This window comes from Odocoileus virginianus, chromosome 31 (assembly GCF_023699985.2).
Source record: "Odocoileus virginianus isolate 20LAN1187 ecotype Illinois chromosome 31, Ovbor_1.2, whole genome shotgun sequence".
Classification (NCBI taxonomy): Eukaryota; Metazoa; Chordata; class Mammalia; order Artiodactyla; family Cervidae; genus Odocoileus; species Odocoileus virginianus.
Window position 1 is genome coordinate 39,988,850 of NC_069704.1, and position 17,984 is coordinate 40,006,833.

At 47.7% G+C, this 17,984-nt stretch overlaps 1 protein-coding gene and 1 non-coding gene across 2 annotated transcripts in view; one reads left to right on the top strand and one right to left on the bottom strand.

The window, feature by feature from the left end:
- Nucleotides 1-17,984, top strand: part of LOXL2 (lysyl oxidase like 2) — a 111,297-nt gene that overhangs the window by 15,225 nt on the left and 78,088 nt on the right. Inside the window, exon 2 of the mRNA XM_070459652.1 lies at nt 14,790-15,213. Within this exon, the coding sequence (XP_070315753.1) occupies nt 14,859-15,213 (355 nt within the window). The 5' untranslated portion in view covers nt 14,790-14,858. The remainder of the gene's footprint in view (nt 1-14,789; nt 15,214-17,984) is intronic.
- On the bottom strand, nt 12,166-12,238 carry TRNAG-UCC (transfer RNA glycine (anticodon UCC)). The gene has a single exon. It is a non-coding gene; the product is annotated as a tRNA-Gly (tRNA).

Genomic DNA, 17,984 nt, shown 5'->3' on the forward strand with positions numbered 1-17,984 from the left:
AGTGGGTGGCCTTGTCCTCCTCCAGGGGATCTTCCCCACCCAGGGATCGAACCTGTATCTCTTATGTCTCCTGCATTGGCAGGCGGGTTCTTTACCACTGGCGCCATCTGGGAAGCCCCCCAAGGCATGGGCTAAATAGAGAAGGCTTGGGGAGTATGTCACTTAAGACCTGAACTCCTTGGCTGTTTTTAAAAAATTATTTATTTTTGACTGCACTGAGGCTTTGCTGCCGTGTGAGGCCCTTCTCTAGTTGTGGCGAGTGGGGGCTGCTCTCGTTCTGGTGTGCGGGCTTCTCCTTGCGGCGGCTTCTCTCGTTGCGGAGCTCGGCTCTAGGGCACTAGGGTCCAGTAGCTGTGTCTCATGGCCTTACTAGCTTGCAGCATGCGGAATCTTCCCGGAGCAGGGGTCGAACTCGAATGCCTTGCATTAGCAAGTAGATTCTTCACCACTGGGCCACCAGAGAAGTCCCTACTTAGCCATTTTGGGAGTCCATCTCTTAGAAAAACTAATTTGAGGACTTCCTTGGTGGTCCAGTGGTTAGAACTCTGTGCTTCCACTACTGGGGTCCTGGGTTCCATCCTTGGTTGGGGATCGAAGATCCCACAAGCTGTTCAGTGTGGCCTCCCCCCAAAAAAAAAGATTTAAAGGAAAGCTGGTTTGTACACTCCCTCCAAGCCAGGACTCCCCCTACTCACCTACCCCTCCACCCCAGTGAGCCTCTCTCTACCACAGTGTCTGTGTCCAGACCAGTTCTTCAGAGATTTGCATGCAGTCGCCCCATCCCCCACTACACTTCCTCCCCTGGAAACAAGACTTATTTGCAGTGATTGGATCACTTGCCAGATTTGCACCCTATCCTGGCCTGACATCTGTTCTCCTGTCTTCCCTACCTTTTATGGATCTTAACACCTCCTTCAAAGTGGCACGGAAATTCAGACCACTTTGGCTACTTGACTGTTAGCTCTGAGAAAGGGTGTCTGAGAGTGTGTCTGTGTTGGAAGTCGGGAGGAGGTGGGAAGATGGTTAAAACCTGTTACCCAAGTACTGTGTTAAGAGTGTTCAGAGGGTGGGAATTCCCTGGTCTGGGTATGATCCCTAGTTGGGGAACTAAGAGCCTGCAAGCCCAAGCCTCATGGTGTGACCAAAATAAGAAATAGAAAAAAAGAGTGGTCGATGGGTGAAGTGACATCCCTCCTAGAATTTTTAAAGGTTGTCACTGATTTTGTAACTATAATAGTCACCGCTCATTTAGCACTGGTTCTGAGCCTATCACTGACTGTCCTGGGCACTTGGTACTTCTTATGGAACCCGCTAACACCCTGAGACCCTTCTGTATTTGCAGAAGCCAGATGTGAGTCTGAGATCACTCTCAGGTGCCAGCACCTGCTTTGCATTGCTGTGTTACACGGTGGGCTTCCCAGGTGGTGCTAGTGGTAAAGAATCCACTTACCAATGTAGGAAACACCAGAGATGTGGGTTTGATCCCTGGGTTGGGAAGATCCCCTGGAGTAAGAACTGGCAACCCATTCCAGTATTCTTGCCTAAAGAATCCCATGGACAGGTGAGCCAGGCAGACTATAGTCCATGGGGTCACAAAGAGTCAGACATGACTGAACACACATGCCAAAAAACATATATGTATTATCCTGTAGTCAAATGGCAACCCACTCCAGTATTCTTGCCTAGAGAATCCTGTGGACAGAGGAGGCTGGCGGCTGCTGTCCATAGGGTCGCACAGAGTCGGACACGACTGAAGCGACATAGCAGCAGTAGCAGCAGAACCATATCTCCGTATTTTTAGGGGCTGATGAGGGTGGCTAACTTGAACTTGATGGTCATCCCTGCCTCACCCCGCTTCCTCTCCAAGAAGCAGCTCTGATTTTGGATCTCCTCTGCCCCTTCGTAGGGGGAGGGAAACAGTGGAAACAGGGACAGACTTTATTTTCTTGGGCTCAAAAGTCCCTGCAGATGGTGACTGCAGCCATGAAATTAAAAGACGCTTGCGCCTCCTAAGTAAAGCTATGACAAACCTAGACAGCATATTGAAAAGCAGAGACCTTACTTTGCCAACAAATTTTCATATAGTCAAAGCTATGGTTTTTCCAGTAGTCGTGTATGGATGTGAGAGCTGGACCATAAAGAAGGCTGAGTGCCGAAGAATTGATGCTTTTGAACTGTGGTGTTGGAGAAGACTCTTGAGAGTCCCTTGGAAACTGCAAGGAGATCAAACCAGTCAATATTAAAGGAAATAAGTTCTGAATATTCTTTGGAAGGACCGATACTGAAGCTGAAGCCCTGATACTTTGGTCACCTGATGCGAAGAACCAACTCTTTAGAAAAGACATTGATGATGAGACAGATTGAAGGCAGGAGGAGAAGGGGATGACAGAGGACAAGTGTTTGAATGGCATCACCAACTCAATGGACAAGTTTGAGAAAACTCCAGGAGATGGTAAAAGACAAGGAAGCCTGGCGTGCTGCAGTCCATGGGGTCTCAGAGTCGGACACGATTGAGCAACTGAACAACAGCCACTGCCCCTTCTTTATGGGCTACAGTCTGTAGAGATAAGGTGTGTCTCTTAGGGCTTCCCTGCAGGTCCAGTGGTTAAGGATCTGCCTGCCAATGCAGGGGACATGGGTTCGATCCCTCGTCCGGGAAGATCCCACATACCTCAGGGCACCTAAGCCTATATGCCAGAACTACCGAACCAGTACTCTGGAGCCTGTGCTCTGCAACGAGAGAAGCCACTGCAAGGAAAAGCCCACTGGCTGCAACTAAAGAAAGCCAGCCACGAAGACCCAGCACAGCCAAAAATAAATTAATTAATTAAAAGATGTGTCTCTTACAGACACTGTATATTTGGCTTTCCTTTTCTGATTCCATCTGACAGTCTCCAGTGGTTCATTTTAAAGTGTTTGAAATTGTACCTTCATCCCCCCCAGGAAACAGCCTGGTCAGAATGAGATTCCACCCAGGGCCGGAGATGGACTGTGGGGCACCCCGATCGGTCACAACAAATTGTGCCGGACAAAGGCCTCTTTCTGAAAGCAGACAGAAGTTCAGCTCTGGATGCCTACCTTCTGGCCATTTCACTGGGCCCTGAACATTCCCACCCTGTGGCCAGAAATAGACAGGACGGAGGTGGACTCTTTGGCCAGGGGCCAGATGGACCAGCCCTGGCCAAGCCTGGTGTCAGAGTCTGCATTCTTGTCTGAGGTGGTTCAGAAGGGCCCCCTTGTCCCTGCCCGCTTCCCTCATTCTCTGATCGCCCTCTGTCCACCCAAGTCAGCCCTCCTCCACAGAGGAATGTGTTCCGTGCGGGGCCAGGAGCGGCAGGCGACCACAGCTGGGGTAGCCTCTCCAGTGCGCCTGGGCCATGAAAGAGGACCATTCATCACTTCTGCTGCTAGATCAGGGATCCGGGTGGCAGGGGAGGGTCTGATGGAGGAGACGGCCCTCACCCCACCTCTGACCCCAGATCTGAGTGCCGACATCTGGCAGAGACATCAAGCAGAGAATTATGTCTGGGTGAAAAAAACCAGCTGAGCTCCTTGCTCTATTGTTCAGAGACACTAAGCAAGTGGCCTTTGCATCAAGGGCCACTGCTCCCGGCTGGGGAGCCCCATGCTTGCTGATGCAGTGCTTCCCAATGGGGACAGCGGGCCCTTTACTGGGGGCCCCGGAACACAAGATGCAGAGCAAGTGCTGGGAGCAAGGAGTCATTTACCTACCATGGCCCTCAGAGAAGGTGAGGCCAATCACGCAAAACTGGAACCCAAGGGAGGACTATTGTAGAAGGTTCTGGCCCCAGATGGTCATGTTGGTAGGTAGAAGGAGTTAAGAAGATCAGTTTGTTAAAAACAGTCGTTTTTTTTTTTGCTAAATGCACTATCCACAAATAGTGTATAATGATGCTTTCCTGTTTGGCCACACTGTGCAGTGTGGGATCTTAGTTCCCTGACCAGGGATGGAACCCATGCCCCCTGCAGGGGAACCTCGGAGTCTTAGCCACTGGACAGTCAGGGAAATCCCACAAGTAGTGTAGAATTTTTACAGTGTGTTTCCCGTCCTTATCTATGCACATCTTTGTTTGTTGTTTAGTCACTAAATCTGCAACCCCATGGACTGTAGTCCACCAGGCTCCTCTGTCCATGGGACTCTCTAGTCAAGAATACTGGAGTGGGTTGCCATTTCCTACTCCAGGGAATCTTGCTAACCCAGGGATCAAACTCACATCTCCTTCATTGGCAGGTGGATTCTTGGTTATATTGGGTATGTTGCGTATTTTTGACACTCAGGTGTCAGTGGTAAGAGGCTGAGGTCTGTTGTATTATTTAAGACTGCATTGGGGAAGTTCAAAGCCACTCAGCTTTTCAGACAATACTGTTGCTGCAGCAGGTTCTACGATACAGAATGCCTTTTCTCAGGTAGATGATGATGTTGTCATTCAGACAGGTTTGCTTTTAGGAGAAGAGAAACAAATATTTGAGTAATCCCAAGGAAATCTTGAGACTCAGAGGTTTGTTTTTTGTTTTGTTTTGTTTGTTTGTTTTTGGAGTATGCCTTTGATGTTTCTTCCTAAGTGGAAAAATTCAGTTATCAAAAGAACGGCCTAAGAAAAGCACCCTGGAAATTCCAGTTTTACATCTTTTCCTCTTGAAGCCCCTTTGGGTCCAAATTAAGTAAAGGGTTTTCAAATAGTCATCCATTATCAGTACAGTGCCATGCCTGGAATCATAGAAATCAGTGTTTCTAGACTCTAGATTGCCAACAGAGGGGCATATGGAGAAGTGACGGAGTGGGAGTTTGAGGTCAGCTGATACAAACGATCACATGTAGAATGGATAAACAGGACCGGCCTACTGTACAGCACAGGGAACTATGCTCAATATCTGGGACAAACCATAATGGAAAAGAATATTTAAAAGAATGTGTGTATAACTGAGTCACTTTTCTGCACAGCAGAAGTTAACACAACATTGTAAATTCACTCAGCTTCAATAAACTATAAAAATCAGCATTTCTAGAATATACTGGAAAGTTCCAGGGGTGGTATATGTTTTGGAGCTCCAACAAATGATGTGAATCAATTAAAGGAGCACTGTTCACAATGAACTGATAAATCTCAGCAAGATTCAGGCTTAGAACTTTTTTCTCTCACTATGACCACAGCCTGAGCCCTAACTCCCAGCAAGACCAGGAAGCATTGGTTGACTTCAGACCTGTTTGACAGTCTTATTTTTAGGCATTGAAGACTCCTTGGAGCCCGCCCTTCCCATGGAATTAGGAACAAGGTAGCACCTACATAGTTTACACAGCACATGTGAACAAACCTTTTGTTTTGATACCTAAGCTTTTCTGTAATATTGTGTATTCTTTGGAAAAATGTCTGTCTCTAGTTTTCAAGTAAGTTCTTGGAAGAGCTGAATCCAGGAGGAACTACCGAAGCTCATCTTTGAGAGTTCTCAAATATTAATAACACTTGGGGAAATCTGAAGCACAAAATTAAATACAACCACCTACATTATACAGTTTGGTGGTGGCGGTTTAGTCCCCAAGTCATGTCTGACTTTTTGTGACTGCATGAATTGTAGCTGGCCGGGCTCCTCTGTCCATGGGATTTCCCAGGCAAGAATGCTGGAGTGGGCTGCCATGTCCTTCTCCAGGGGATCTTCCCAACCCAGGGATCAAACCCAGGTCTCCTGCATTGCAAGTGGTCTCCCGCATTGCAGGCAGTCTCTTGCATTGCAGGTTAATTCTTTACCGACTGAGTCATCAGGGAAAGCCATTTAGCATCAACCAAAATGGTAGTTGGCGCTTAAACAACTTGAGTCAACTCTAGCAGGAAGGGATCTTCCCTGGTGGTCCAGTGGTTAAGAATCCACCTTGCAATGCAGGGGACCTGAGATCCAGGTTCAATCCCTGTTTGGGATACTAAGATCCCACTTGCCTTGGAGCAACTAAACCCACATACTCTGGAGGCTGTGCACCACAACTAGGGAGTCCGTGCGCCACAACAAAGATCACTGATGATGCAACGAAGACCTGATGCAGCCAAATAAATGTAAAAAAAAAAGGAAAGAAAGAAAAGAAATGGTTAAAAAAATCTATCAGGCAACACCTGTTTGAACTCAAATATTTTACCTGATTTTGGGGGACCACCTACCATGGGTCAGGAACTTAAGAAACATGATCTTTGTCTTTTGTGAGAGTCCTGAAATCACGATGTTGCTTGTTTTTTCCTTCAGAAAGTTACTTTTAAGTACATATTGTTCCTATGGCTTCCCAGGAGGCATAGTGGTAAAGAATCCACTTGCCAATACAGGTGATGTAAGAGATGTGGGTTCCATCCCTAGTTTAAGAAGATCCCCTGCAGTAGGAAATGGCAACTCACTCCAGTATTCTTGCCTGGAGAATCCCATGGACAGAAAAGCCTGGTGGGCTACCGTCCATGGGGTTGCATAGAGTCGGACAGGACTGAGTGAGTCAGCACACACATGCATATCATTTCCATTTTATAGATGAAATTCTGAGACTTGGAAAACCTGAGTGTGCCTGAGGTCTCAGAGCTAACATGATAGAAGTGGGATTTGAACCCAGCTCTGTGTGACTCTAAACCACTGGGCTGTGATGCTTAGTGGCGATAGGGAAGTGGTATTCTGTGCAGCCCATTCCCCACAGAGGATGAATGTGCAGGCTGCCTGAAGGATGCATGTAGGAGGTACTCTAGGCTCTTGGGGAAGGTGAGCTGATTCTGGCTGGTGTTTATCAGGAATGTCTGGGATTTAAGTCCTGGGTCTGTCAAGGAATTCTTTCCCCATCTCTCCCAGACACCCCCTGGGGGCTACAGGGCTTCTTGTCTGCAATGCTTAAAGTACCAACTATGTGAACTTGTATCCTTAAATGGATTGAATTGAATGGAAGAATGTCCTCAACTGCTTAGCCAACAACCCAGGGAGTGATAACTTACTACTTTCTGATAAGGCACGGTCACAGTTGATTTCTGGCTGACTCTTATTCATGTTAGTCACATACTGAGGTCCTTGGGCACCTTGCCTTTGTTTAAATTTTTAATATATTTTCGGTTGTCCTGTGTCTTCGTTGCCTCTCGAAGGCGTGTCTGATTGCGGTGAGTGGGCTCCGGAGCGCTGGCTCAGCAGTTGCGTGGTGCTGGGGCTTAGTTGCCTTTCGGCATGTGAAATTTTCCAGGACCGTGTCCCCTGCATTGGCAGGTGGATTCTTATCCACTGGGCCACCAGGGAACCCCGGGCATCTTGCCCTGACCCCCTGACGATGACCTTCTCCTGAGCCAAACTGTGAAGAATTAAGTCCGACTGCTGCAGTAGTTCCTGGACTTCACTCAGATGAGGTTTTCAGAGAAGACTCTGCAAAGTGGATCTTCCTTTTGTGAAATTTTCCTCTGCATACCTGGAGAGGGTTGGTGAAACCTGGGCCTTGTTTGGTACGTGTGAACCAGCTACAGGAATGTTCCGCTGACCCAGTTGGCTTGCATTCAGGGTAAAGGATGTTCCTAGAGTTTCTGTGATGGATGGTGATGCAACCTCACTGGCATAGACTCTTGGGCGGTTGATGACCTTGGAGGTCTTCATAGGTGAAGCTGAGAATAGACCTTTCTATTGTCTAAAAGCTCTCTGAACTGTGGTATAAGATATGTCTCCACGCAGCTTTTTGATTTCTTTAGTGAAATAAAAATTTCTGACTGAGGACTGATAGAACAGGTGTGAAGAGGAGAAGTGTGACTTCCATCAGTCCAAATGTCTGCAAATGTCCAAAAGGACCAGAACCTCCCCCCCCAAAAGGTCAAGCACATTTGCCTCTCAACATCATCTCAGACACTGTTCTGCTAAACGATGGAGCCTCTTGAATTGCTCTGAAAGCCTTCCTTCTGCCCTGCTGTGGCCAGTGTCTATTTGGAAATGGTCTCAGGGGACCATGAAGCAAGCTGGGGCTGCTTGGTACCTTTGCAGGAGGAGGAGATACCCAGACCCTGTAGGCTGTGAGCACAGCTGTGGGTGTTGTTGGAGGGGAGCAGAGAGGGCAGAAGTCACCAGATCAGGCTTCTCAGAGGAAGTGGGACTTGAGGAATCCCTGCTCCCCGAGGGTCGGCTCGTTCGCCCCTCCGAGCAGCAGCAGCGCTCACTGCCTCCTGCCTTCACGGGCCCTTAGGGCCTCAGTGTCCAACACAAGTTTAGGGGCTCATCCTTTTGGGGGCAAACCGGTGTGTGTCTCAAGATGGTTCATTTTCTGGAAATCATCTGTGTTGGGCTGGGATGAGATCATGCCTCACTCTGCCTCTTCTATCCAACCTTGTAACCCATGACTCTTGTCTAGACACAAGCCTTGACTATATGCTGGGGTAAGATGTTATGAGCCCAGGGGAACTTCACTTCCCATAGATGATCCCAGTGTCTGTTTACCCCCTTTCCCACACAAAATAAATTCCAGAGGCACCTGCGTCAGCAGATTTGAAGGGCTTGGAGAAGGTCCACCTACTCATGAATAACCCTATTGCCTTTATTTCCAACATTACACAATATGTAAAATTTAGCTATTAAAATTCATAGGGACTTCCCCAGAAGTCCAGTGGTTAAGTGGTTCCAGTGTTGTGGGTGTGGGTTCAATCCCTGGTCAGGGAACTAAAATCCATATGCCACATACTGGGGCCAAAAATCAAACAAACAACCCCCCGCCCCCCAGAAAAACCCAAAAAACAGAGAGAGAGAAAACCCATAAAATTCATATTTAGGAGTTCCTTATTAAAACATAAAAGATCCCTGTTCATAGAAAAATCACTAATTCATTCCTTAATGTATTAAATGTGTTAATTCAATAAATTCATAAGGAATGGACTTATCAATTTGCTTTCCTATGCAGTTAGGTCAGAAGGAAAAGGCAGTTTTGATAAGGCATGATGATTTAAATAGAAATTTATATTTATTCATTCAATTACTTTTGAGTGCCTACTGAGTACAAGGCTCAGGGGTTCAGAGGTGGCAGGCAGGAAGGAAGAAACTGCATGTAAATGAAGCTACGCTCTGTGCTAGTCATTTCCACTTGTTATCTCGTTTAATCATCACACACACACCTGAAAGGAAGGCTGTTTCCGTGATCAAAAGATGAAATCAAGACTCCAAAAGTACCCCTAAATCTATAGAGCCTGGAAGTGGTAAAGTCAGGATTCAGACCCTTATGTTCTGATTCCAAGATGCCCAACATCCTCTCTGCAGGGAACCAATGGTGCCAACAAATACCAGTAGGAAGGGTTGCCGAGAGGTAAGAGGACCCTTACAATGGAAGATGAGGGAGTCAAGGGCCCCCTCCATTCACTTCACTTTAAAAAAAATATTTATTTATTCAGCTGCTGTTGGGTCTTAGCAGAAGTTCAGGGAATCTTTGCTGGGGCGCCTAGCCTTCTGTCTCATTGTGGGCCAGGGGCTCAGCAGTAGAGGTGGGTGGGCTTAGCTGCCGCCGTGGCATGTAGGATATTAGTTCCCAGACCAGGGATGGAACCTACCCTCCTCCCATGAGTTGGAAGGTGGATTCTTAACCACTGGACCACGAAGGACATCTCCACTTCACATTCAATAGCCCTTTAACCTATGATCAAGAATTAGACCTGATTTTAAAAGCATCATGAGAATGGGTCTACTTTGAGCTATCCGTACGCTGTTATTGTCCAATTGATTTTTAATAAGCACCCAACAGATGCCAGGCACCATGGTGAGCCCCTACCCATCACCAACTGCACTCCCTCCGCATGAGCGATTTGAGCAGAGAGGGAGACATCCGTGCGCAGGGCTCCTGGCACAGCCCGGCCAATCTCACAATGACCGGTCCTGGTTCGCCGGCGGAGGCTGCGGATCCCCTGGCACTGCTGCAGCAGGGCCGGAAGCTAAGGCCACAGAGTCAGTCTGCGGTCCCCGCTCGGGACCCTGGTCACCCGAAACGCCCCCATGGGCTCACGTGTGCCGATCACCCTGGACCACGTGCTGTCACCTCCTGGACTCGAGGACTCCCCGGCCCCAGGGGCCCCAGGCGCTAGGAGGGGAGGGGACCCGGGGCGCAGAGCGCGGCAGCTGGAGAACGAAGGGCTACCAGGCCGGGCCACTTGTCTGCGCGAGGCTCCGGTTCCTGTCCCTCACCTGGGGACGCCCGGTGGGACCCGGTTCTAAACTGGGTCACTGGGCTGCCAACAGCCTTGTCACTGGATTCACACTGCAGCCGGGACCAGAAGCAGGGGGGCCACCCTGAACAGATTCCCTTAAAGGTCACCCTCGCCCCTAGTAGCTGGGGACTCCCCCAAGAAGGGGCTGAACCCCAGTTCAAGTGCAGAATGGAAAGTGGCACCTCGGAGCAGCAGGTAAGGCCTCTGATCTGCAGGGGGTGGTAGAATGGAGCCCAGCACAGGGCAGAGGGAGGGCTGTGGCGGTAGCCTTGGGGCATTTTGCTCTCCATCCTCCCAAGCTCTTCTTTGAACTTTGGCTGATTTTTCCTCCTGTGGGTTGGATGGATGCCAACGTGAAAAATGAATTTTGCAAAGCAGTAAGGGAAAGACATACAACAGCAAAGGGGATTTAAAAAAGACATGTAGAGATAATTTCCAGGGGAAAAAAAGAAATACAAGTGGTCAATAGAACCTGAAGAAAAAAAGGTCAGGCTCACTAGTAAAAGAAATGCTGGTTAAAACAGAATACCTTTTTCCTCCCTGCTTATCAGATGGAGAAAGTTTTGAAAGCATGGTCATAGCTAGAATTTTGAGAGTGTGGGGAAACCTACATACTGCAGGCTGAGTGTACCCTAGCAGGCTTTCTGGAGGCAGTTCATATTGTTTTGTAGAAGAGTTCCCTTTTTACCAGCACTTTGACCCAGCAATTTTGCTTTTAGGAATTTATCCCAAGATTGTGGGACATTTTAGCTACAAGGATATTGATTTCAATGATGTGAATAGCAGTAAAAAATTAACTGGGAAGATTATTCAATCTTATGGCACATCCATAATACTGAATGTAAAAGGCATAGTAAATCTTGTAAAAGTCAGTGAGGCATAATGTTTGCAGTAGACTGGTAAATGTGAAAAGCAGTTTACAAAGCAGTATGTAGAAAATTCTTCCAAGTTTTAAAGGGAAATATATATCTGCAGATGGAGAAGGAAATGGCAACCCACTCTAGTATTCTTGCCTGGGAAATCCCATGGACAGAGGAGCCTGGGGGTACAGTCCATGGAGTTGCAAAGAGTCAGACACAGCTCAGCAACGGAGCACACACAGCACATAGATGTACAGAAAAAAGGCTGGAAGGGGTGGACACAACCGTGTTGACAATCATTCTCTCCAGTGGAGTATTATTGCAAATTCTTTTCCACTTTTTACTTGTTTGCCTTCTCCAGATTTTTATTACCAGCTTGTATAACTTTCGCAATAAGGAAGTAAAAAAAAGAAAGAAAAAAAAAATTAAAGTTATTTTTAAAAGAAAAGAGAAGCATCTGCGTCTAATTTTTCACAATCCCCCAGAGTAGGGAGTAGGAGAAGGCCCAAAAGAAAGAAGCAACAAATTCAGGAGCACTTTTCAAAGAAAGATTTAGGAGTTGAACCCTGGCCATTCCCACAGATTGGAGACTCCATGAAGATGGGCGGACCAGTTAATAGATAGGCAAATCCGAAGATTACAATTTCTTTAAAAAAAATTGCAGACCGCAAATTTTTTCCATTTCTTTTTGAGATATGAATAGACAAGCTGCAGCCTCTGTCACTGTTGTGCGGGGGGAAGCTCGGGGGGTGGTACAAGCTCGGGGGGTGGACTGGGGCCATGGAGCACAGGGATGAAGGTGAAGCACGCAGGTCAGCCTGCTGGCCCTTGTTCAGAGCCTGCCTTGCCACTTAACCAACAGTGCAAACTGAGGCAACTTGCCAGAACTCTCTGTGCCTTGATAATGATGGTGTTCACTCCATTAAGTGAATTAATACAGCAGAATGTTGAGAGGCATGCATATAAACATTTGTGTGTACAACCTCAGATAGGCAGATGATACCACTCTAATGGCAGAAAGCTAAGAGAAACTAAAGAAACTCTTGATGAGGGTGAAAGAAGAGAGTGAAAAAGCTGGCTTAAAACTCAACATTTTTATTCAGCATGGAATATCTTAGTTCCCTGACCAGGGATCAAACCAGGGTACCCTGCAATGGAAGTGCAGAGTCCTAACCACTGGACCACCAGGGAATTCCCAATGATATGTACATTTTAAACCCTATGACATGTTATTATTTTACACAGTTGATCTTCATTCAGATTTACCTACACAGCCTCCCCTTCCCATTTCCTTCATTCTACATCTAAGATGATTGGTCCTGTGCTCTGAAGAACTCCCTTTAGTATTTCCATCTTGTGGATTCTCTGAAGACACAGTCTCGCCACTTCTGTGAAAACCTTTATCCTCTCCAAGCAGTACAGGATTCTAGGTTGACTTATTTCTTCAACCCTCTAAAAATGTCATGTGATTATCTTCTTTGTTTTCTTGTTTATTGGTGAGAGTCCAGCTGTTAACCTTATTGTTGCTCCTTTGAAGATAACACTTTTATACTCCAGCTGCTTATAAGCTTTTCTCTTTGTCTTGGATTTTCCATGGTCTGATTTTGATGTGCCCCAGGATGGCTTTCTTTGTAAACTATACTTCCTGGGCTTGATATCTTTCATCAGCTTCATATAATTCTTGACAATTATCTTCTCAAATATTTCTTCCAGACATTCTTTGTCTCCTCTCTTGAAATTCCAGTTATACGGATGTTAGATCTTTCTAACACGGAGAACATAACCCTGTCCTAACTTCTAGAGTTTAGCTCTTTAAGAACCCCTATCTGACAGTCTGGGGCTGTTTCACAGGACTGCTCCTCCTTGGCAGGCTCTGAACCCCAGGGTCTGTGTCCTTAGTCCTGGGAGGATGCCCGAAGTTTTACTTAACTTCCCAGCCTGTTGGCCTTGTAATTGGCAAGTGGCTTAAGGGGAAAAGCAGACACAAGTGTCAGGTTCACCTTGCTGTGCTTTTCATCTCTCGGATTCTTGGCTTCTTGAGTCCTTGCTGCCTCGATAGCTCTCCAGTGACCTCAAATACATGCTTTTTGCATTTTATCTATGTTTTCCAGTTGTCCTTGGCAGGAAACTTTATCTGTTACAAGCTAGTCTGCTGTAGCCAGAAACACAGGGTACTGTGTGGAAATGACAAGAGATGTCTTCTGCCCCTGGACGTGAGCAGCCGGTAGAGTCTGACATGATAATGTGGTAAAGCACAAGCAGGATGCTATTTTAAAGGGAGTCAGAGAAGACACTGATTCTGATTAGGAACATCTGGGAAGGATGCTGAAGAACAGGAAGGATTGTGACATACACTTTTTAGAGGGAAGGGTGGAAAAACTTAAGCCAGTCTAGGCTGGTATGATCAGATGGGTGACACAAGGGCTGGAGTGAGGGCAAGGAGAGAAGCATCGTTGGAATAATGAAGTCAGGAATGCTGGTGTGATCATGGCATATGGTCCCATCACTTCATGGCAAATAGATGGGGAATCAGTGGAAACAGTGGCTGACTTCATTTTTGGGGGCTCCAAAATCACTGCAGATGGTGATTGCAGCTATGAAATTAAAAGACCCTTACTCCTTGGAAGGAAAGTTATGACCAACCTAGACAGCATATTAAAAAGCAGAGACATTACTTTGCCAACAAAGGTCCGTCTAGTCAAGGCTATGGTTTTTCCAGTGGTCATGTATGGATGTGAGAGTTAAACTATAAAGAAAGCAGAGTGCAGAAGAATTGATGCTTTTGAACTGTGGTGTTGGAGAAGACTCTTGAGAGTCCCTTGGACTGCAAGGAGATCCAACCAGTCCATCCTAAAGATCAGTCCTGGGTGTTCACTGGAAGGACTGATGCTGAAGCTGAAACTCCAATACTTTGGCCACCTCATGCAGAGTTGACTCATTGGAAAAGATCTTGATGCTGGGAAAGATTGAGGGCAGGAGGAGAAGGGGACAACAGAGGATGAGATGGTTTGATGGCATCACCGACTCAATGGACAAGAGTTTGGATAAACTCCGGGAGTTGGTGATGGACAGGAAGGCCTGGCGGGCTGCAGTTCATGGGATTGAAAAGAGTCGGACACGACTGAGCGACTGAACTGACTGACTGACTGAAAGGCATCTGTGTTCCAGGCGGAATTTGGACAGTTTTTATATATGATCATGGATTGTTGATGTCTTGGTACTTGGGGTTGATTACTTCTGGCTTTGCCTGCACAAACTGAGCAACTCTGGTGAAGTCTAATAAGAAAAGTCCCCTCTCTTTCTGGCTTACTTCACTCTCTATAATGGGCTCCAGTTTCATCCATCTCATTAGAACTGATTCAAATGTATTCTTTTTAATGGCTGAGTGATAGTCCATTGTGTGTGTGTGTGTATGTATATGTATACACACACACACACACACACACATATATACACCACCTCTTTTTTATCCATTCCTGTAAATGGTCTTTTTAAAAACTCACCTCAGATGAAGTCTGAGTGTGCTGTTTCCTGCCGGAAGCTGCGCTGATAAAAAGCATTTCAGATATCTGAGAGGGTGGAGGGCCAAGAGGTAGGACTTCTAGACCTGTCTGGCTGAAGCGCATGATGGGAGGAGAGAAGAAGTTGGAATCTAGAATAAGCTTTCCGTCCTAAGCGAAGGAGTATGAAATCACTGGCCGTTTCCTAGACGTCTGTAACCCGAACCTCTCCCCTCTTCCAGGAAACTCCTGCCCAGCGGTCCTGAGCGCCAAGTGCCCGCCTGCGTCCGGTGCCCCAGCCGAGGACAGGGATGGAGCGGCGTGGGGGCTCCTACCTCTGCCGCTGGCTGGCCATGCTCGCCCTCCTGCCCGCGCTAAGCCTGGCGCAGTACGAGAGCTGGCGCCACTACCCCGAGTACTTCCAGGAGCCTGCCCCCGAGTACCACCGGCCTCAGGTGCCCTCCGACGTGGCCAAGATCCAGCTGCGCCTGGCGGGCCAGAAGCGGAAGCACAGCGAAGGCCGGGTGGAGGTGTACTACGACGGCCAGTGGGGCACCGTGTGCGATGATGACTTCACCATCCACGCCGCGCACGTCGTCTGCCGGGAGCTGGGCTACGTGGAGGCCAAGTCCTGGACGGCCAGTTCCTCCTACGGCAAAGGCGAAGGTAAACCGCTCTGCGTTGGGAGCTGAGTTCTGGGGTCCCCTGGAGAGAGCGGCAACAGGCTTCCAGAGGGGTAGCCTGTAAACGAAGCTGCGGTTACTGTCAAGTAGGAATCCCTGATAATACTCCGTCTGGGCAGGCTGCCTGTCTATGCTGGAAGGTGGGAATGCAGGGGTGTGGGGGAGGGGGACAGTGACCCGAAACCACCACCCCCCGCCAAGTCCTGCTTTGCCCACGGCTTTCCTGGTGGCTCGGATGGTAAGGAATCTGCCTGAGAGGTGGGAGACCCAGATTCCATTTCTGGATCAGAAAGATCCCCTGGAGAAGGAAATGGCAACCCACGCCAGTGTTCTCACCTGGGAAATTCCATGGACAGAGGAGCCTGGTGGGCCGCAGTCCATGGGGTGGCAAAGAGAGGGACAGGACTGAGTGACTTCCACTTTTACTTTCCTGGTTTAAGGACACAGAAGTCTGGCAGCCTGGTCCTGAGCCGGCTAGGCTGGGAAGTGACCCTAGGTAGTGACCAAGGTCCTTCTGTGGTCATCTCTCAAGCCTTGTGCACTGCCTCGGGCTGCATCAGCCAGGGGGAGATGCTGCCTTCTTCCTAACTGTCCCCTCAAAAGAGCCTGTTGCTCTTAGTCACGAGGGCTGCCCATAGGCTAGTGTCCCTGACTAGCCCTCCTGAAGGGTGGAGTTCGGGCTTTTAATATTAGCGTGCTGGGCTTGGCCACGATAAGAACAGAGTTGCCTTCTGTTTTCCATCTTGTGGGTTTTTTTTCCTTCATATTTATTTATGTATTTGCTTGTGCTGGGTCTTGGTAGCGGCGTGCAGGATCTTTGGTGGGCTGCGTTTGAACTCTTAGTTGTAGCTTGTGGGATCTAGTTCCCTGACCAGGGATTGAACTCAGCCCCCCTGCAATGAGCCAGAAGTCTTACTCAGCCACTGGACCACCGGGGAAGCTTCAAGTTTTTCACTTTGATTGGCTTCGTCTTTCTGCTCATGATAAGCTCAGTCAATACACTGAAAAAAACGGGGGGAGATAATTTTGAGGGAGGGCAGGTGGTGGAGCCCAGAACCTGGGGCTCCATCCTGTATTGACCTAACTAATTGTATGCTTTACAGGAAGATGCTTATGCTCCTTGGATAACTAGGAAGTTAGGCTCTCTAAGAACTCTTGAAACTGTCATAGTCTGGGGTCCTAAGTGGGAAAGTAGATAAGGACCAAGGGCATTATTTAAAAATAAAATCTCGGGATTTCCCTGGTGGTCCAATGGTTAAGAATATGCCATGCAATGCAAGGGATGCAGGTTCGATCCCTGGTTGGGGAACTAAGATCCTACATGCCACTGAGCAACTAAGCCGATGCCCTATACCTACTGAGCCCACACATCACAATGAAAGATCTCACACAATGCAATGAAGATTCCGAGTGCCTCAACTAAGACCCAATGCTACCAAGTAAATAAATAAATATTAAAGATAAAATAAGATCTCCAGGGACTTCCCTGGTGGTGCATTGGTTAGGACTTCATGCTCCAATGCAGGGGGCATGGGTTCCATCTCTGGTCAGGGAACTAATATCCTGCATGCTGCATGGTGCAGCCAAAAAATAAAATAAAATAAAATCTCCAGCTAGAGGAGCACTCCTAGCTGGAGGTTAGTAAAGCAAAAGCACCTTGTCCACTTGGCTGAGTGGCTGCCCAGGTGTTAGTGTGGCTGCTGGACTCAAGCAGAGGTCCCCAAACTCTTGTTGGGTAAATTGATTTTTTTTTTTTTTTTTGCGACCCTGTGGACTGTGGCCCACCAGGCTCCTCTGTCCATGGAATTCTCCAGCCAAGAATACTGGAATGGGTTAACATTTTCTACTCCAGGGGATCTTCTAGACCCAGGGATCGAACCTGGGTCTCCTGCTTTGCAGGAAGATTCTTTATGCTGATGGCATTAGAATCTTCCAGGGAGCTAACTCCCCATATTCTGGGTTAAGGTCTAGGATGGAGTCTCAGTTCAGTTGCTCAGTCATGCCTGACTCTTTGCGACCCCATGAATTACAGCACGCCAGGCCTCGCTCTCCATCACCAACTCCCGGAGTGTACTCAAACTCATGTCCATCGAGTCGGTGATACCATCCAGCCATCTCATCCTCTGTTGTCCCCTTCTCCTCCTGCCCCCAGTCCCTCCCAACATCAGGGTCTTTTCCAATGAGTCAACTCTTCGCATGAGGTGGCCAAAGTATTGGAGTTTCAGCTTCAGCATCAGTCCTTCCAATGAACACCCAGGACTGATCTCCTTTAGGATGGACTGGTTGGATCTCCTTGCAGTCCAAGGGACTCTCAAGAGTCTTCTCCAACACCACAGTTCAAAAGCATCAGTTTTTCAATGCTCAGCTTTCTTCCCAGTCCAACTCTTACATCCATACATGACCACTGGAAAAACCATAGCCTTGACTAGATGGACCTTTGTTGGCAAAGGTCTGCTTTTTAATATGCTATCTAGGTTGGTCATAACTTTCCTTCCAAGGAGTAAGGATGGAGTCTAGGACTCTGTAACTTTTTTTTTTTTTTTTGACTCTGTAACTTTTGAATGTGCTTGTACACAGAGCCAGGTTTGGGAGTCCCTGAAATTGATCACTGCTCTAGTCCCTCCTAACCCTTGCTTTCACTTATTCTAGAAATTCTAGGAGAGAGGAAATGTCTTCTCATACATGTCTCACTTCTGTGTCGTTAAATACGTCCTTTTGGGATCGAGAGACTGCAGTTAGTGTAAACTGTTCTCT